Below are 20413 nucleotides of genomic sequence, written 5' to 3' on the forward strand. Positions count from 1 at the left end.
TCCTCTCCTGGTCACAGCAGGGTCAAATTCACCACTCAAGTGAATTGCTGACTCAAACTTCTTTGGAAGTGCTCCTTATGTAAAGGGTTCAGGAAACAAATTAAGCAACTTGCCTGGGCTTAGCCAGCACACCAGTGGCAATGCCAAAATTGGTATTCTTAATCTGCACAGAAAACAGTTTAGGATTATAGAAAGCATGCTGGCCTCAGAGGGGGCCAAAGGCCTGTACTTCGGTGTATAGTCATTTAAGCCTCTGGGCCTCAGTTTACTCACCTCAAAAATGAAGGGAGTTACAGAGATGGACTCTAATGTCCCTTTAAGTACTAACACCTAATAACTTGAGAGTCTTCACTTGTTATGTAATTTTCAAAAACATTCCACCTCCCTGAACAATCTCTGACCATCAGTATAGCCTAACTTCTGCCATTCCCTAACCTAAACTGTTGAATAAGAGACAAAGAAAAGAAAACTAGGTCAAGGAATATTTGCATTGGCTCTAAAGCCATTTTAAAAACATTTGGGTCTTTTACGACAACTATGTTTTGCTAGATTTTGTAATTATATCGGCACACGTTTGTAATTCATTATAATAATCGCACAATTGACACAAAGCTCATACAGGTAAATTTGCATGGGTATATTCAGATACATATTATTTAACAGTTTCAACTGCAAGATATCATATCATGCTCAATTACTATATTATATTTTGGTACTTGTTTATTAGCCTTTAGGAGGAAAAAAAGAATTTCTTCACGGTTTATTAGAGTAAAATATATAATTGACCATAAAGCTGCTCTGTGAAGCACTAATATTATGATTGCTTGTATATTTAACAACAATACATCATCACACCTTTGGGGAAAAGAGCCTATTTGCCAACTTCTGATCCCTGAATTGAAATATCTCCCCTTCAGTAAGAGACCTAATACTTTTAAAAAAATACTGAATAAGTACATTACCTCTATTTCCTAATTATACCAGTAGTTAATGTCACCCCTAAGTGACAGCAACTTCACCTGGTATTAAAGAAAAAACAATGCTATGCTCCTACTTCTAGTGCTCATTCAAGTAACCGAAATTTCAGTAAGAATGTCTTTTTTTAAAGCCTATTCTAAATATTAATATTTGCTTGAATTCTTAGATTATATAAAGTTTCTCAATAGCCGGTTGAAAAATGTAAAACTTAAGCAACTAACCATTTATTTGTCTCCTAATAGTCAATATTTTCACCTCTCAGTTTTAATGAAATGATAGAACTAATTTACTCGTTCTGATTTTGTTTTAGTTTGGTTTTTCTTTTGTTTCACTGTTATCAACATAAGCCTTGAGAAAATGTATCCTTAATCTCTTCTGGACGGATTAGTTTGTAAAAGGTACCAAGTTACTTCAGCTCTTTCTCTGAAAGTTTTAGACTATAATAAAAAGGTAACTAAATCATTCCTGGGGTAAAATCGATTGCTTGAATAACCTTGATTTTACTACAGAAGGGCATACACAGGAGGAAAGGAGGGGAGAGTTCTGGTTTAGGAAAATGCTAATGAGTAAAGTATTAGATATTGGTGAAATTTACACTTGACCTCCTTAATTACTAGAGCACTGGTTCAAACTCTGGTTGTCAAGAAAGCAAAATCTCCCAGCTGCATTTAATCAAGAATATATCCAGGGGAGGACCAGCAATGGAAGGGCATAAACACAACTGTTAGAAATGTGATTGAGTACTTCCTGTCGAGAAGCATCAATGTTCCTCCTTCTGGAACACTGAAGAAGTATGAAGAAAAACCAATGCTAAATTTCCCTCCTCAAATCAATTCATACTTCAAACAGCTGCAGAAATTTCAGTAAGATGCTTATTTAGTGAAATGAGAAGCCAATGGTCAAGGCTACTTGGAGAAGCTCTGTGATTAACTGGGTTTAGGTAGTCATTAATGTTTTTCACTAATGAAAGGTTATAGGTCCTGGTCATTGATAAGGCACAATAAAGATGAAAGCATATCCTTATCAGCAGTTCATTTCATGTAAGGAAAAATGCTACAAGACAGTTTACCTCTATCTGCAATCTTTAGAAAATGACTTTATTCATAAATCAAATTTGACACCAGCACCCCAGGGTATGGAAATCAACTTTTCCATGCATGATTAAATTTTAATACACAAATACTCATTTCCTTTAGCACAGGACTATAAATGTAAGTATGGGTGTCAATCCAAATATTTCCATAAAAGTAAAATCCAGATTGAGGGCCACTGGTAGAACGTGGCTGCATTTCAAAGTCAACAGATTAAGGGAGTAAAAATGCACATGTAGTAGTACAAGAGATTAGGGAGATGATCCACTATAGAGGAAAAAGCACTACACGTGAGTTGAGAGTCTGAGTGTGGGTTCTTTTTTTTTTTCTTTTAATCTACTTTTTTGGCTACGTTGGGTCTTTGTTGCTGTACATGGGCTTTCTCTAGTTGTGGCAAGCAGGGGTACTCTTCGTTGTGGTGCACGGGCTTCTCATTGCAGTGGCTTCTCTTGTTGCACAGCACAGGCTCTAGGTGCGCAGGCTCAGTAGTTGTGGCGCACGGGCTTAGCTGCTTCACAGCATGTGGGATCTTCCTGGACCAGGGATCAAACCCGTATCCCCTGCACTGGCAGGCGGATTCTTAACCACTGCGCCACCAGGGAAGTCCCTGAGTGTGGGTTCTAACTGTGCTTCTGACTAGTTATATGAGTCATGGGCAAACCACTTAATTTCTTTGGGCTTCAGTTTTACACATGCAAACAAATCTAAGGACTAGATTATCACTGAAGTCTTCTTTCAAGTTTTGATTCTATTGATCCATGGGCAATCTAAGCCTGTTGGTCTCAAAAGTAAAATATTTTGACATTATACCCCCAACATATATAAACTTGTTTGTTTATAAATTATACCCATATACTAGAATAGCCACATGTCAATTGTATTAAAAATACAACCAAAAATATTAAAAAAGGATGATGATAATATTTTAAAGATAATTAATTTGATATATTTACCAATTTACCAACAATTAATTATTTTAGTGAGAGCTAAAACACTGACTAACCTTCATTCTTTTTTAAACTCCTGGTTTAAAATGTTGTGATATAGTCATCTGAAAAAGGTAATTCTAAGGCCACAAATTTTTCCAATACTTCATTTTAGGGGCTGACATAAACAAAAAATGATACCTCACAAAGACATGGAGATCCAGATGGAAGAAATATATCACTGACTGAGTTTATTAACACTCATATTTTTTTCACTTTCATCCACTAGTAACACTAATAACACAAAGGTCTTTGTTGAAATTCAGCTAATAATTTTCCCATAAAGGTAACAATTACTTCACAGTCAAACAGAAGATTCAAACTCAAATATATCAGAAACTGCATTCAACATAAAAGGACTGAAGAGTACTATTAAAAGACAAAGATTCTCAGACTGGATTAAAAAACAACCTGTTGATACTCCCAAGTGTCACACTTTAAATATGAGGACACCGAAAAGTTGAAAGAAAAAGGATGAATAGAATATACTGCGTACACACTAATCAAAAGAAAGCTGCTGTACTAAACAAATATCAGATCAAGCAGTCTTTGATGTCAGAAATCTTATAAATGATTGAGAAACATTTCATAATGATAAAATAGTTAATTCAACAGTAAGTTATAACAAACCTAAATGTATATACACCAAGCATCATAGCCTCAAAACATATAAAATGAAAACTGATATCACCAAAAAAGAGAAATAGAAAATTCACAATCATAGTTGTGGATTTTAATGACATCTTCCAATAACTAATAAAATAAGAAGAAAAACATTAGTAGAGATACAGACTGAACAATATGATTATTAACAAACTTGACCTAATTGATATCTGAGGAACTTGTACTCTTTTCAAGTACACAGGGCTCATTTACCAAAATGGAACACATTCTGGGCTATAATGTAAGTCTCAACTACTTTCAAAGATAGAAATCACACAGAATTTGTTTTCTGTCACTAGTGGAACTCAGCTGGAAATCAATAACAAAAAGAAAACTAGAAAAATTCCCAAATGTTTAAATACTAAGCAACACATTGCTAAGTAGCCCATGGATCAAAGAAGAAGTAAAAGTGGAAATTCTAAAATACTGTCAATTATGTGTTAATGTAAATGAAACATATAAAAACATATGGGCTGAAGATATAGTCAGGTTTGGAGGAAAATTTATTGACTTAAATGCATATATTAGAAAAGATGAAAGGTTAAAAATCAGTGCTCTAAGCATCTCTCCTAAGGTTTAGAAAAAGTACAACAAATTAAAACTACAGAAAGTAGAAGGAATGAAATAATAAAGAGTAGAAATCAATGATATTAAAAAGAAATGAACAATAGAGAAAATCATCAAAAGTTGGTTCTCTGAATAAAGCCCTAACAATACAGATCAAGAAATAAAAAGATACAAATTACCAATATCAATAATGAAAGAGGAGATATCACTATAGGTCCTAAAGACATTACACAGATTATAGTTATTATAAACAATTTTATGCCAGCAAATTTAAAATTTTAGATTAAATGGGAAAATTCTTTGAAAAAGTTTACCAAAAATTACATAAGAAAAAATAGAAACATCTCAGTAGATCTATATCTACTAAAGAAACTGAATCCATTTTTAAAAGGCTCTAGACCCAAATGTCTTGAACAATGAATTTTTCAATCATTTAAGGAAGAATTAACATGAATCTTAAAAAAATTTTTCCAGAGAGAGTTTTAAAAGAGAATAATTCTCAACCTGTTTGATGAGACCAATTTGTTTTTTCAGACCAAAGACAAAGGCATTTCATGAAAACAAAATTACAGGCAGGCCAATCTTTCTCATGAATTTGGATGCCAAACTTTCAAAGAAAATATTAGCAAATCTAATCCAGGGATTTATTAAAATGATAATGGTTAAAACTTACATTTACCCCAGAATATAGCAGGGATTTAGTATTTGAAATTCAGTCTGTGCATTAGAAGAATAAAAGTGAAATAATACATAATCATCTCAACAAAAGCAGAAGTAATTGATAAAATTCAAAACACATTCAAGATTGAAAGTCTTAGAAACCTAGAGATAGAAGGGAATTCACTTAATCTGATAAAGAGTATCCACTAAAGTCATCATACTAGTTCATGAAACACTGAGCACTTCCCCTCTGAGACTGAGAACAAGAAAAGGATGTTTGGGGGTCCCCTGGTGGTGCAGTGGTTGAGGGTCCGCCTGCCAATGCGGGGGATGCGGGTTCATGCCCCGGTCTGGGGGGGGATCCCACGTGCCGCGGAGCAGCTGGGCCAGTGGGCCATGGCAGCTGGGCCCGCGTGTCCGGAGCCTGTGCTCCGCGGCGGGAGAGGCTACAGCGGTGAGAGGCCGGCATACCACAAAAAAAAAAGAAAATAAAAAAGAAAAGGATGTTCATTCACTATCATCATTTCCATTGATCACTGTACTGAAGGCCTAGCCTATGCAAGAAATAATAAGAAACAAAAGGCTAAAAATTTAAAAAGAAGAAAACTATGATTATTTGCAGATGACTGTATATAAACAAAATCTAATATCATCTACAGATAAACCAAGAGCTAAAAAGTAAATTTATCAAGCTCTGTAGATGATCAACATACAAAATTCAATATTTTGATACATTCACAAAAACATAAAAAATAAAATTAGAAAAAAACACACTAGTTATAAAAGAAAAAAATGATAAACTGTATTTCATCAAAATTAAATTACTTTGCTAATGAAAAGACCCTGTTAAGAAATTAGAAAGATAATCCACTGATTGTGAGAAAATATTGACAATAATAATTTCTGAAAGACTTGTATGGAGAATATACAAAAACTACAGGCCAATAACAAAATGATAAATAACCCAATAAAGATTGGGCAAAAACCTTGAATACACACCTGAGAGTAGAAGATAAAAATAGAAGCACATGAAAAGTTACTCAACATTACAAGTCATTAGGGAAATGCAAATTTAAACCAGAAGAGATACCACTTCACTTCCACTAGAATGACTCACATTAAAACAAAACAAATGAACAAACACAACAAAACAGAAATAGACTCAAAGATACAGAGAACAAACAGGTGGTTGCCAGAGGGGAGGGGACAAATGGGCAAAATAGGGACAGAGGATTAAAAGGTACAAACCTCCAGCTACAAAGTCAATGTCACAGCTCATGCAGCTCAGTATCAAAAAAACAAACAACCCCATCAAAAAATGGGTGAAAGAATTAAATAGACCTTTCTCCAAAGAAGATATACAGATGGCCAACAAACACATGAAAAGATGCTTGACATCACTAATTATTAGAGAAATGCAAATCAAAACTACGATAAGGTATCACCTCACACTGGTTAGAATGGGCATCATCAAAATATCTACAAACAATAAATGCTGGAGAGGGTGTGGAGAAAAGGGAACCCTCCTGCACAGCTGGTGGGAAAGCAAATTGATACAGCCACTATGGAAAACAGTATGGAGGTTCCTTAAAAAACTAAAAATAAAACTACCATATGACCCAGCAATCCCACTACTGGGCGTATACCCTGAAAAAAACGTAATTCAAAAAGACACATGCACCCTATGTTCATTGCAGCACTATTTATAATAGCCAGGACATGGAAGCAAACTAAATGGCCATCGACAGATGAACAGATAAAGATGTGGTATATATATATATATATATATATATATATATATATATATATATATACAATGGACTATTACTCAGCCATAAAAAGGAAAGAAATTGGGTCATTTGTAGAGATGTGGATGGACCTAGAGTCTGTCATACAGAGTGAAGTAAGTCAGAAAGAGAAAAACAAATATCGTACAATATCGCTTATATATGGAATCCAGAAAAACGATACGGATGAACTTATTTGCAAAACAGAAATAGAGACACAGACATGAGAATGGACGTATAGATATGGGGGGGGAAGGGGGGAGATGAATTGGGAGAATGGGATTGACATATACACACTACTATGTATAAAACAGATAACTAATGAGAACCTACTGTACAGCACAGGGAACTCTACTCAGTGCTCTGTGGTGACCTAAATGGGAAGGAATCCAAAAAAGAGGGGATATATGTATACGTAGAGCATATGTATACATATACCATATGTATACATATACCATATGTATACGTATAGCTGATTCACTATACATAGCAGGAACTAACACAACATTGTAAAACAACTATATTCCAATAAAAATTATTTTAAAAAATAAAAAAGCCAATGTCACAGGGATTAATGTACAACATAGTGAATATAGTCAATAATATTGTAATAACTTTGTATGGTGACAGATGGTCACCTGACTTACTGTGGTGATCATTTTGCAATACATAAAAATATCAAATCACTATGTTGTACACCCGAAACTAATATTAATATTGTAAGTCAATTTATTTTTTTATTTATTTTTTTTTTGCAGTACGCGGGCCTCTCACTGTGTGGCCTCTCCTGTTGCAGAGCACAGGCTCCGGACGCGCAGGCTCAGCGACCATAGCTCACGGGCCCAGCCACTCCGCGGCACATGGGATCCTCCCGGACCAGGGCACGAACCCGTGTCCCCTGCATCGGCAGGCGAACTCTCAACCACTGCGCCACCAGGGAAGCCCAGTCAATTTAATTTTTAAAAAAACACATGACCAAGAGCTGGTGAGGATGTGGAGTAACTGGAACCCTTAAATATTGCTGGCGGGAATGTAAAATGCTTCAACCACTTTAGAAAACTTTTTGGAAGTTTCTTATAAAGTTAAGCATATAACTACTCTATGATCCAGCAATTCTACTCCCAAATATTTACCCGAGAGAAATAAATGCATATGTACACACACACACACACACACACACACACACACACAAGACTTGTACAATAATGGTTATTAAAGCTTTATTCTTAATAGCCCAAAACTTCAAACAATTCAGTTACATTAACAGAAGAATGGATAAACCATGTATAACCAAACAGTGGAATACTGCTCAGGAGTAAAAAGGGAATTGCCAATACACAAAACAATATGAATAAATTTCAAAAACATTATGTTGAATGAAAGAAACCAGACTCAAAAGAGTATATACTGTATGAGTACATTTATCTGAAGTCCAAGAACAAGCAAAACTAATATGATACAAATCAGAATCTCTGGGATGGCGGATGGAGGGATTGACTGGAAAGGGGCATGAGGGAACTTTGTGAGGTGATAGATGTTTTATATCTTGAATGTGTCACACAGGCATTTACATTTGTCAAAATGAATCAAACTGTACATTTGAGATCTGTGCATCTTATATCTAAATCATACCTCAATTTTAAAAGTAACAGAAGAATCACTTACAGGATCCTCAAACATGAATGAATATATAGGAATAAATCTAATCAAAATGTTCAAGACTTATACCCAGAAAACTGCTGCTGAGAGAAATTAAATAAAACCTAACTACATGCAGGGATAAACTGTGTTTATGATATACACAAAGGATTGAAAACTAGTGGGAAAGGATGAACTACTGCATAAGTATTGCTGAATAATGTGAAAAAAGACATACATTAAAAGCAGCTTTAAATAGCACATTAAACTGGAGATTGAAATAACTAAAATACTCAATAAAACATTTTTCAAACTACTTTAAAACTGATCACTAACCTGATAGGAAAATAAGGACATTAAAGCAAAGTGAAGAATACCAGGAAATAATCTAGTGCCAAGGTTGTCTTTTGCCCTAGTGGACTTTGTTAACCCTTGAACTTCCGGTTTAACTATTGCATTGGGTGCCTAGGACAGGACATAAAGTCCAGGGCCTGCCCAAAGTAACGATGCTAAATCCAGAAACTACAAAACACAAAGAGGCATAAGATAATGATGGGGTTCAGAACACACTACCACAAAATATGGCACCTTGGCATATTAAATATTTCAAGCTGAAGGAACATAAGAAATGGCAGGTGCAAGAGGGATTTTCTTAACTTCCCCTGAAGCAGGTCACAGATCCCCCATGTGAGAGGTGCCCTCCAAGACCAGGTAGAAAGAAGCATGCGTATCTTCAAATACAGAGGGACATCAAGAGGAGCCTGAATAAACAGGCCTTACTGTTTCCCCCAGTTTGCTACTCTTAGCTCATGTCATTTCATTGTCCTGTCACATTTTCCCACAACTCTCCATCCTTCATAGAACCAGCATAAAGGAATTCAGATTCTACTGCTTCTTCAGATCTTCATTTCCTTATGAAGCCTCCCATATCATGTAAAACTTACATTACATAAATGTTTATGTTCTTCTCTTGTTAATCTGTCTTTTCTAACAGGGGCCCCATCTTAAAAACCTAACTGGGTAGAGGAAAAAGACATCTTTCCTCCTCTACAGATACCATGATTGAAAAACCATAAGAAACGACAAACAGCAAAATAAATAAATAGATGAGCAGACTTAATATGTTTGAATTACCACATACACAACATAAATGTTTAATATATTTAAGAAATAAAAGGGAAACATGAAAAATGAAAGAGTAGACAGCAATCAGATTTGACAAGAACCAAATAAAACTTTCAGAAATTAAAATAATTATAATAATTGAAAAATTAAAACTCAGCAGGTGAGTCTTCGCTGAAGAGGGAATTATTGAATGGGACAATGGATAGGAAGAAAGTATCCAGAGAAGTCTACAAAAAAATGGAAAACATATAATAGAGGTTAAAAGTAATAAATAACAGATTAATAGTAGAGTAAGTAATAGAATAATAAAGTAGTTGGGATTCCAGAATAAGAGATAATAGAATGGAGGCGAGCCAATAACCCACATGGAGGAAAAAAAAAGAAACATGGTCTGCACTTGACACATATGCAAAACTGAAATCAAAGATAAATCATTAACTTAAACTAGCAGCTAAAACTACTGCCCTTCTAAAAGTAAACACAGGAGCACATATTCATGATCTTGGAAAAGGCAAAGATTTCTTAGCAAGAAGGCAAAAGCATTAATCTTGAAAGAAAAAAGGGCTTCCCTGGTGACACAGTGGTTAAGAATCCACCTGCCAATGCAGAGGACACGGGTTTGAGCCCTGGTCCAGAAAGATCCCACATGCCGCAGGGCAACTAAGCCTGTGCACCACAACTACTGAGCCCGTGTGCCACAATTACTGAAGCCCACGTGCCTAGAGCCCGTGCTCTGCAACAAGAGAAGCCACCGCAATGAGAAGCCCGCCCCCGCTCACCGCAACTAGAGAAAGCCCACATGCAGCAACGAAGACCCAATGCAGCCAAAAATAAATAAATTTTTAAAAGTTATTGCATTTAAAAACATGATAATACAGAGTTCATAAAAATTTAAAATGTCAGCTCATCAAGAAATATCATTAAGGAAATGAAAAGGCAATCTACAGACTGGTAGAGAAAATTAACACATATACTTGACAAATGACTCGTATTCAGAATAACAAGTTAAGTACTCTTACAAATTAATGATAAAAGGAAAAACAACTCAAAAATGAGCAAAAGACTTCAACACTTAATTTAAAAAGATATATGAAAAGCCAGCAAGCACATGAAAAGGTGTTCAACATCATTAATCATTAGAGAAATAAAAATTAAAACCACTAGAAGACATCACTTTATACATCCAGTATACCTAAAATGAACAATACAACACTATGGGTAGGCGAGGGTGTGAAGCAACTGGAACTCCCAAGCTTTGCTGGTGGGAGCGTAAAATGGCACTACTTTGAAAAACTGACATCCCTGGTGGGTTGTGTACTGTGCTTTTAATCTTCCACTCTTGGGTTACATGGGCCAAAACTTCCCCCTTTTGCTTAAGCTAGTCCTGGTTAGGTTTTTCTTACTAGCAGCCAGTGAATTGTGGACAACACTAAAAGATAAATACAGATTGTGCCACTGATTATGAATTGTTGTTATGCTGGGCAGTGTGGAGCCAGGACCACTTAACCACACGTCCTTATGCAAGGGCTTGATTGATCCTGCTCAGATAAGCATCCACAAAGTCAGCAACTCTGAACTATGACCTAGGTATCATTTGTTGCTTTTTCTCTGACTGTGCACTTCTGTTTTCTCCCTACGGTGCCCTTCTGATGCAGACAATCTGGGTCAATCAACACAAATGGGTAAAAAAGAAGTGAGATGGAAATGAGAAAAATCATGAAATAATAAATAGTAGTAATAAATATTAATTTGAAAACCAACTTCAGAGACTTGCATAATGTATATGCAGTCTACATGACCACAGATTAAATATTTGAAAAACAATAAGTGAATTTTCATTACTATCCTGGGTGGGGCCTTCAAGAAAGTGCTAGCAGCAATAGACAAAGTCCTAGATTTAGGTAAGACATTTGCATATTCTAAGGATTAAAGTAACCGGATCTTACATCCAGTTAGAGGACACACACAAGAACATTCTGAACTCGGGTTTGTATTTTTTAAATGTTAGACTAATGCAGCAGTAACTGGAAAACCCACGTGTTATTACGTTACCTTCAAGTTTCCATTTACATATAAGTAACCTCAATCTACCAGTGTAACTTTTGGGTATGGGTTTCTTCCGTTCCTTCTGAGCCCTATATTTCTCAGGCTTTCAAGCACAGGAGAAACTGGTAGGTGGGATTTATATGTGGCTCAGCATCACTTCTGCTGGAGGCATTCAGTCTTTAGTTCTTTACCTCATGGGTCTTAGCTTACTCTAATGCAGCCAAAGTAACCATTTCCTGTTTTGCCTCATCAGGTTTTCCATCTGACCTTTCTTAAAATGTAGAACTTTTAACAAAGAATAACACATACCTGTGTCGTAATACACAATAAGTTTTTCGCTGTGATTGCCTACGGTTTGTGGCTCAAAATCCACTTCCACTTGCATGGACTCTCCTACATTAAGAGTTCCAACAGATGGCTCTACAGAGAAGGGCCTGCAACACACATGGAGACACATCATCAGAACACATTCCTATATGTACACATATAGCTGATTCACTTCCTTGTACAGCAGAAACTAAGGCAACATTGTAAAGCAATTATACTCCAATAATAAAAAAAAAAAGAACACATTCCTGACTAGTGTGAGGGGGAAGGGGAGAGGAGACATGAGTTCCAGTTCTGCAGACAACACAGACCCGACACCACAATTCAGTGATTCAGAAGTATACTTTCCCCTTAATGTGGCTGCCTGGAGGGGTGGGATAGGGAGGGTGGGAGGGAGGGAGACAAAGAGGGAAGAGATATGGGAACATATATATATGTATAACTGACTCACTCTGTTATAAAGCAGAAACTAACACACCATTGTAAAGCAATTATACCCCAATAAAGATGTTAAAAAAAAAAAAAAAGAACTTTAGTATTAATGTTAAAATAACTGTAATAGAACGACAAATGTAAGAAAAACTTAAATGATGCATAATATTCTTGTTTGTATCCTTGCCATTTAGCCTTTCTTTTAACATTCACTGAGTGATTCCAGTAAAGGACAGACTTATAACATGTACGCAAATACTGTAATTTGCAAAAGAACAGTACCTTCAAAGGGATAAAAATCAAGTTTTGCAAGAGTTCAGCGAAGAGAGGGTTTTATGACAGGAAAACATACCAGAGTCTCAAAAGTAAAGTGATCACACAATCACATTAGGATAAGGTGAGGGCAGTCTAACAAAGGGTCTTTTTAAAAGGGGGGAAGGGGTGTATGGAAACTACAAGAGATGAGGCAATTGCCCAGGGTTGTTAACAGTAGAACTTTACCACCTCTAGGCCCAAAGAGCCAAGGAGAAGGAGTGGTTTTGAAACCCACCAGAGTCCTAAGAGAAGGCTGCCTTATGAGGCTCAAAGGGCTTTAGTTAAGAGAGACAGTCAGCCCAGGAGACCTCACACATAGGACACTAGGGGGAAAAGTGCCTTGACCTCACATCCTTTGCCTGATTGCCTGCTGGGACTCCCACTGGCTGAACCCAACCAGAAGCCAAAGGAGATGATGCAATTGCCCAGGGTTGTTAACAGTAGAACTTTACCACCTCTAGGCCCAAAGAGCCAAGGAGAAGGAGTGGTTTTGAAACCCACCAGAGTCCTAAGAGAAGGCTGCCTTATGAGGCTCAAAGGGCTTTAGTTAAGAGAGACAGTCAGCCCAGGAGACCTCACACATAGGACACTAGGGGGAAAAGTGCCTTGACCTCACATCCTTTGCCTGATTGCCTGCTGGGACTCCCACTGGCTGAACCCAACCAGAAGCCAAAGGCAAGGGGAGCCTAATGACCTCTGCCATATAGGTTAGCCTCCTGGGTGAGAGTAAGCTGGAGAAGGGTGGAGAGCATTTGGAAAGGCAAACTGGGGACATCTGTGTCTTGAAAATAGAATTTGGGCATGCAGACCTTATGGGGAGGTAGGGTGGATCTGGGAACAGGAAGAAGTTGACTTTAATTGTCCTGGAAAGGAAGAGTAAGAGAGAAGCTGGATCTGATCATGAAGTACCTTAAATAACTTACAGAGCTCTTCCTTCTAAACAGGAAACCCAGCCCTTTTAATTATTTTCATGGTCCATTTCACTTCTTTAAATTGCCAGTTTTTCAAAGTAATGTGTTGGACAATGTATCTGGCAGGCTAAGCTGTTTCTGATTATTTACTTCTATTGCAACTGTTTTTAGTCTTCAGCCCTTAAACCTTCCCTTAGATAATGAACTTAATTTCAGAAAACCTAACCTTTCTTCTATGAGGGTACGGAGCTTACAGCATGGGTAGCACTTGGTGGTACCTGAAATTATCACTGCAGGACCTCGAGTGCTTCCTACCACGGGCACTTGTTTATTTTCTCTGGTGCCCTCTATTTGGATTGCCCTCTCGTTTCACTACTTTCCCATTCCTTTGTCTGTCCTTTTCCCATACCTTCAGCACCGAACCTCCAATGAACTCCAGGCACTGTTGTAGGGGCACCATGAGGTAGTAGTTACTAGCCTGGAGCCAACTGAATAAGTTTAAATCCCAGATCAGCCATGAGCTTGGGTAAGTCACTGAACATTCAGTTTCCTCAACTGTAAAAGGATAAAGACAGCACCCATTTCACAGGGTTGTAGTGAGAATTAAAGGAGTTGATAGAGGTAAAGGTGTAGAATAATGTCTGGCATGTAGGAAATGCTAAACAAATGTTTATTATTATTTTTGTTATTGCTATTGTTATCTCCCTCATTGGCAGCCGGAGGATGATCTTGGGTATTCAGATGAGTTCAGGTTTTTATCATCCTCCTCTCAATCCTTCACACTGCTCTAGAGACATTGTAAAAAATCATACACAGGACATAACACATCAATCTCTTATTCAAAAACCTTCAGCGGCCCCCATAATTTATGTAATAAAGTTCAAAGTCCTCGACATTTGAGGTCCCACACGATCTACTCCCAACTAGTTTTGGCCTTCTCATTAAACAGATACATCTGTCCAAATACATTATACACCTGTCACATTCCATGTCAGACTGGGGTGGGACGGGATGGGAGGGCTTTAGTCTCTACACCCATAACCTTCCCCAGCACTGCACCTCCTCTTCCTTCCAACCAGACAGTGCCCCCTACATAGTTCCAGAACTGCTTGGGTCAGATAGGAACATTCACCGTTTCCATGTCATACTCCTTCCAAAGTCACCCATCATAGCCTAGACTCAAAGTTACCTTTTAAATAGAATCTTTCCTGATTCTCTCTCATTAATAATGTCTCCTTCCTCTCAGAGGCTATAACTTTATTTTTACTTCTTACATTAGCTCACCTTGTACAATAATAAGTTTTCATGCCTGTCTCTCCCAATAGCTAGAGACTCTTGAGATCAAAGGAAAGAGAAAGCAAACAAAATTTCATTAGCACATACTCTATGCTGGGTACTACAGTAGGCACTTTACATATGTCAATTCTTTTAATCCTCACAAAATCTTGAGAAACTAGGTCTTGTTATTTGCATTTCAGATACGAGAAAGCAGATGCTCTAAAAGGGCAGGCAACTGGCCCAAAGCTACCCAACTAGGTAGTGGTAGAGCAGGGATGGAAGTCTGCCTTCAAGTTTTTCTGTCTCCCCAAACCATCCCTGAATGTGGAAGCCACCGGGTTAGATTCATCTTTGTGTCTCTCACTACCCCATGCATAGCTCTTTACTCACAGGAGCCTCTCAAAAGAGGTTGTTAAATTGAATTATAATCAACTTTTGAAGGGAAATTTAAAATATCTCTTATTTAATCTTTGTAACAACGTGGCAGAACAGAAAAGGAGCAGACTTTTGGTATCACAAGAATCTCTGCTTGATGGGAGATGAAGGTGAGTCTCACCGTCTTTAAAGTTCTTTCCTTCCTTATGGCCTCAGGAAGAATCTGAAGAATTGAGAACTGGCCCCAGTTTCCTGGCTTTGGGAACAACATTGTAACATTCTCTTCTACCTCCACTTCCCCAGTTCCTAATATTTTTCTCCCTACACTGTGCTTTCATTTTTTTTCCCCAAACATTTCTTAGTAGCAAAATAAGAGTTTTGAAATGAATTGGATAGTATTACATTACAGAACGTAAGCTATTTTCTATGGACAAAGGGACTCTTCTTAGGACCTCCAGAATTCTAATTCCATACAGTGGTAACAGATTCTTCCCTTTTGTGCTAATTGTTGGGTTTATATTACACTAAACTTCTTCAGTGGTTAGAAAATCACCTGGGATAGCCATTGCTACTGAGAGCCGCCTAAGCTTTCTCTATAAGTCAGACATTAATTGGATACAGTGTGTTAAGTTCTGCTGCTTAAACATTGTCTATAATTTGATTTTGTATTCATTTTACTAGAGGCAGACAGGCTGAAAAGGCTAGAGAATACCAAGTACCAGAAAATGATCTTACAGAGACGTAAAAGGTGCTGTTCCTCCAGGGTATAAAGCTGCCTCTGTCTACCAGAATGTCTGGTTTTGATATCACATCCTCATTAATACCGAATACTTGATTAGGGAGGGAACTCGGGTTTGTGTAAAATCATGAGCCACAAGAAAGATTTTGAGTTTTTGTTCAATCCACTACGAACTGCTCTTAAGAACTAAAACTACTGCATTCAAATGATTCAATATTTTAGCAGAAGACTAAATACTGGTTCTATTATATTAAACATTGAATATAAAATTAGTAGTTTTCATTCAGATGATCTTTCTTATTAACTGATTCCTAAATTGGGATTTTAGATTTTGAAAGTGCTCCTTAATTCTTTCTATTTCACCTTCCAAAATTAATCCTACTTTAATAGTCAAAGTTACTCTGGTACCTACTCGAGTTTTAGGTCAAATCTGTAATAAAGTTAAGAGTAATTGTTTATGTTCTCTGTATACTTTATAGCACATTGAGGCTCCTTTTATTGCTGTAAAAAAACACTATGCCTCTTTTATAGTACTTGGAGCATGTTTTTTTTATTTTAAATTATTGTAGAGGTTTATAGTTGTAGCTCTGCTGTTGTGATATATTGTTGGTTAGGCATCCTATAAACATTTATTAAGCACTTATTTATTCTAGACACTTTGCTAGATGCTGGGGACATACAAATGAAAAGAGATACAATCCTTGCATTTGAGAAGATCATATTCTAATGGGAGCAACAGACACATAAAGTTTTATTTTTTATAATTTATATGAACCTGACCACTTATAAACTTCACCATTAATTAAATCATTATTTCAGTGAAAAGGATATGATTTGTTTTTTAAACAATTTCCTGTGAGATATTATTTCTAACTGTATAATGACTATAAAAGCAGCAAGACCAAGAGTATAGACCCTATGTTTTTGACTCCAAATTCTCAAACTACATATACTGCTCCACTATGTCTATTGACAATCATGCTGTCAATGAAAGAGTGGTCCTCAGCCCTGTCTGGGCAACACAATCACCTGTGCATTTTTCAGAATGGATACTCGTCAGGGGATCCCCCCAGACATTCTGATTGAATAAAATGTGACCACAAATTCAACTGCATTCTTTCTCATTGTAGTCGTTAGGGTTTTCAGTTGCAAACAACAGAAACCAATTCGGGCTAACTTAGACAGAAAAGGGATTTATTGGAAGGATCTGAGATAGCTCACAGAATTGACATCATGGTTGGAATACATGCATTTTGTGGAAAGAACATAAAAGTACCATTTTGTGCAGAGTCTAAACAGGAAAACAAAAATAAACAGGAAATTTAATTGAAAGGCTTGGTTACACAGAAGATGAAAGCTATGAAAAGCCCAACTTAAGATGGTGAGATAGCTCAGGGATTGGTAATAGCAGTAAGCCATTTCCACCACTGGGCTGGAAACAAAAGGAGAGGAGGAAGTATTAGCAGATCCTGGGGACCTGGCACAAGTTGGAACCATGGCAGGTCTGTCTGACAGGAGCTAGAACCACAGAGGAGATACAGCTGCTTCCTGGGGACTCTACTGAAGTTAGAGAGGGAGGAAGAGAAATACTCTGACTTATTCGTACTCTCCAACCTCCTTCTAGTGCCCCCACTGGTCAAACCCAGGTGGAATCCAGCAGGTCATGGAGGCTAGAGGGGCTAACACAGCCCAACATAGATACTGAGCAAAGCCTGGGAAGGGCAAGGAATGGATCTTGAGGTAAACAAGGCCAGAACTGGCCCATGTTTGTTTTAATCCAAGTTTTGCTATTAACTTACTGGAGGAACTTGGCTAAGTCATTTACCTTCTCAGACCTTAATTCTTTCATCTATAAAATGGGAATGTTGGACTAGAGTTTCTAATGTCATTATGATTGCTGGCTAGTCCTTGAGTCAGCTCACCATTTTACCTTAGAAGTGTTTCTACATTGGGAAAAGATGATTCACATTCACAGTTACATGGATATAAAAGTTTTAGATCTTTTCTCGCAACTTCACACTATTAAATCTGTGATTTTGTTTCACTTTACATGAATGTATTGCCAATTATATGTAGGTTTTAAGATTCAGCCAAATAGTTCAGGAAGATGTGCTGCCTGTGCTTGTTTTTCCACCTTAGGTGGACTCTCTTTTTCATTGGAACAATACCAATGTCACAGGAAGTTTTTAATGTGTATTATGGATGGTGGTTATGAAAGTTCTTTTTTTTAACCAAAAGAGATGGTTCTTTCTAAGTCATGGTGAGCCAGTTGAACAACTTGCTCTCTTCCCTTCAATCAAAATATGAGTCTCACCACGAAATGACAAACAAAGGCTTTATAAGCACTTTGACAATGTCAGGAGACACTGATTTTCAAAAGAATTTTTCCTTTGCCTCTGATGGTTGATTTATCTAAAGTGGGTCAGAGTCCTCCTTCCACCCAGGATGTAGAGAGCTGAAAAGAGTGTTTCTTTTACCCTAACAACAACAACAACAACAACAAAAACCAAATAAACAACAAAATCACAATTTTTCTCAAACCCATTAGAGAGCTGAGATTGCAGGGCAAACAAAAGTGGACACTCCCCTGCCCCTAAAGAAGACAAGACATGTGCACAGTATTTCACCTGTGGCAGACAGAACATTCCTACAAGCAGAAGAAACGGTGAGAGAGGATGGAGAAAAGCAATATTTGAAGAGATAATGGCTGATGTTTTCCAAAAATAATGACAGATCCAAGAAGCCCAGAGAACTTCATGCAGGATTGAAACAAAAACCAAATAAAAGCAAAATAAGATCCTTAAACCAAAAAACAACCAAAAACAAAATCCACATCTAGACACATCACATTCAAACTGCTAAAAACCAAATATAAAGACAAAATCTTGAAGGCAGCCCAAGAAAAAGACAAAATCTTGAAGGCAGCCCAAGAAAAAGACATAATTACCTACAGAAGAACAAAGCTAGGAATTACAGCAGACTTCTCGTTAGAAAAATGTAAGCCAAAAGACAATGAAGTGATATCTTTAAAGTACTAAAAAAAAAATGTATATATAACTGCCATTTCAGAATTCTATACTGTAGAGAAAAAATCTTTCAAAAAATGAAGGCAAAATACTTTTTTTCAAGTAGACAAAAACTGAGATAATATCCACTAGATCTGTGCTACAGGAAATATTAAAGTAGTTTTTCAGCCAGGAAAAAATGATACCAAACAGAAACTTGAATCTACATGAAATGGTTTAGAGCTAGTGATGCTCCTGGGACACATGTAAGAATAAACACAAATTCCCTCCTGAGAGATGTGACTCAACCCACATTATGGCATCCCTGCTACCTACAATATGGCAGACCAAGTAACCCGAAAACTCTTCTACCAGAAAATACCTAGAAAGTCTGGATAAAATATAACTTACATAAATGTGTAGCTGAGCATGCAAAAAAAAAAAAAAAAGGCAAATCCACAGGATTCAAAAACAAGAGGAAATAAGAACCAGAGCAGTAAGCCACTGAGCCCTTGAAGCCTGGGTTTTAATAGCCCTGCTAACAGCAGCAGGATACAAGGTCTTGGGATGGTTAAGTCAGGGGAATGGTAACAAAATCCCCATATAAACCTGGGAAACTTCAAAGGTTACCAAAACATTCTCCCATTAGCACAAGGAAAGATGTCTATCGTGGTTTTGAATGAGGGAAACAAGGATTCTCTAGGGAATTCATACTTTGGACATGTGTATTCTACCAGTTTAGGGTTTAGATATGCATGATCAGTCCAGGAACCCCTAAGCCAAGAAATTACCAGAGAGGCAGTCTATGTAGTCTAACCTTTGGGAACCAGGCAGAAGTAAATGCTAATCCTTACTGGAGAGATGTGTCCTTAAACTAGAGATTGTCCTTAAACTAGCGAAGGATTCCACAGATAAAGCCTTTATGAAAATGATCCAGCTCAATACCTGCCTTATTTTTAAAAAGTCATAGAAAAAGAACTTGACCTTCTGTCTCCTGTGTTCCCAAGCTGGCCATTCTTGTTATGGCCCTGCTAATCAGCCAGCATCTTCATGTCCCATTACAACCATTCTTCCCCATCTTATAAGAGAGATCGTTGAGGGCAAGGATTGTCCCATAATATTTATATTGTCCCATAACGTCTACTACACTATAGCTACACCATAAATTATGAGATTAAAATCAAACAGCTTCACTTACTAGCTATGTGCTCTTGAGCAAGTTATACAACCTCTCTATTGCTCAGCTTTCTCATCTTCAAAGCCAGCAATAGCAGCTTGAGTTCTTCTCATATCTCATCACTTCAAACTCTTCTTCTGCCTCCTTCTATTTTTAAAGATGTTTGTGATTACACTTGGCCCACCCAGATAATCCAGGATAATCTGCCATTTTAAGGTCAGCTGATTAACAACCTTAATTACATCTACAGCCCTAGTCCCCTCTGTCATGTAACACTACACATTTACAGGTTCTGGGGATTAGGACATGCACA

At 37.2% G+C, this 20413-nt stretch overlaps 1 protein-coding gene across 1 annotated transcript in view; it reads right to left on the reverse strand.

Moving 5' to 3' along the window:
* The window catches only part of HYDIN (HYDIN axonemal central pair apparatus protein), a 342406-nt gene that overhangs the window by 293092 nt on the left and 28901 nt on the right, over window positions 1-20413 (reverse strand). The window contains 1 exon segment of the mRNA XM_007462964.1: window positions 11851-11975. Coding sequence (XP_007463026.1) covers window positions 11851-11975 — 125 coding nt within the window.

Source organism: Lipotes vexillifer, unplaced genomic scaffold (assembly GCF_000442215.2).
Source record: "Lipotes vexillifer unplaced genomic scaffold, Lipotes_vexillifer_v1.1 scaffold70, whole genome shotgun sequence".
NCBI lineage: Eukaryota > Metazoa > Chordata > Mammalia > Artiodactyla > Lipotidae > Lipotes > Lipotes vexillifer.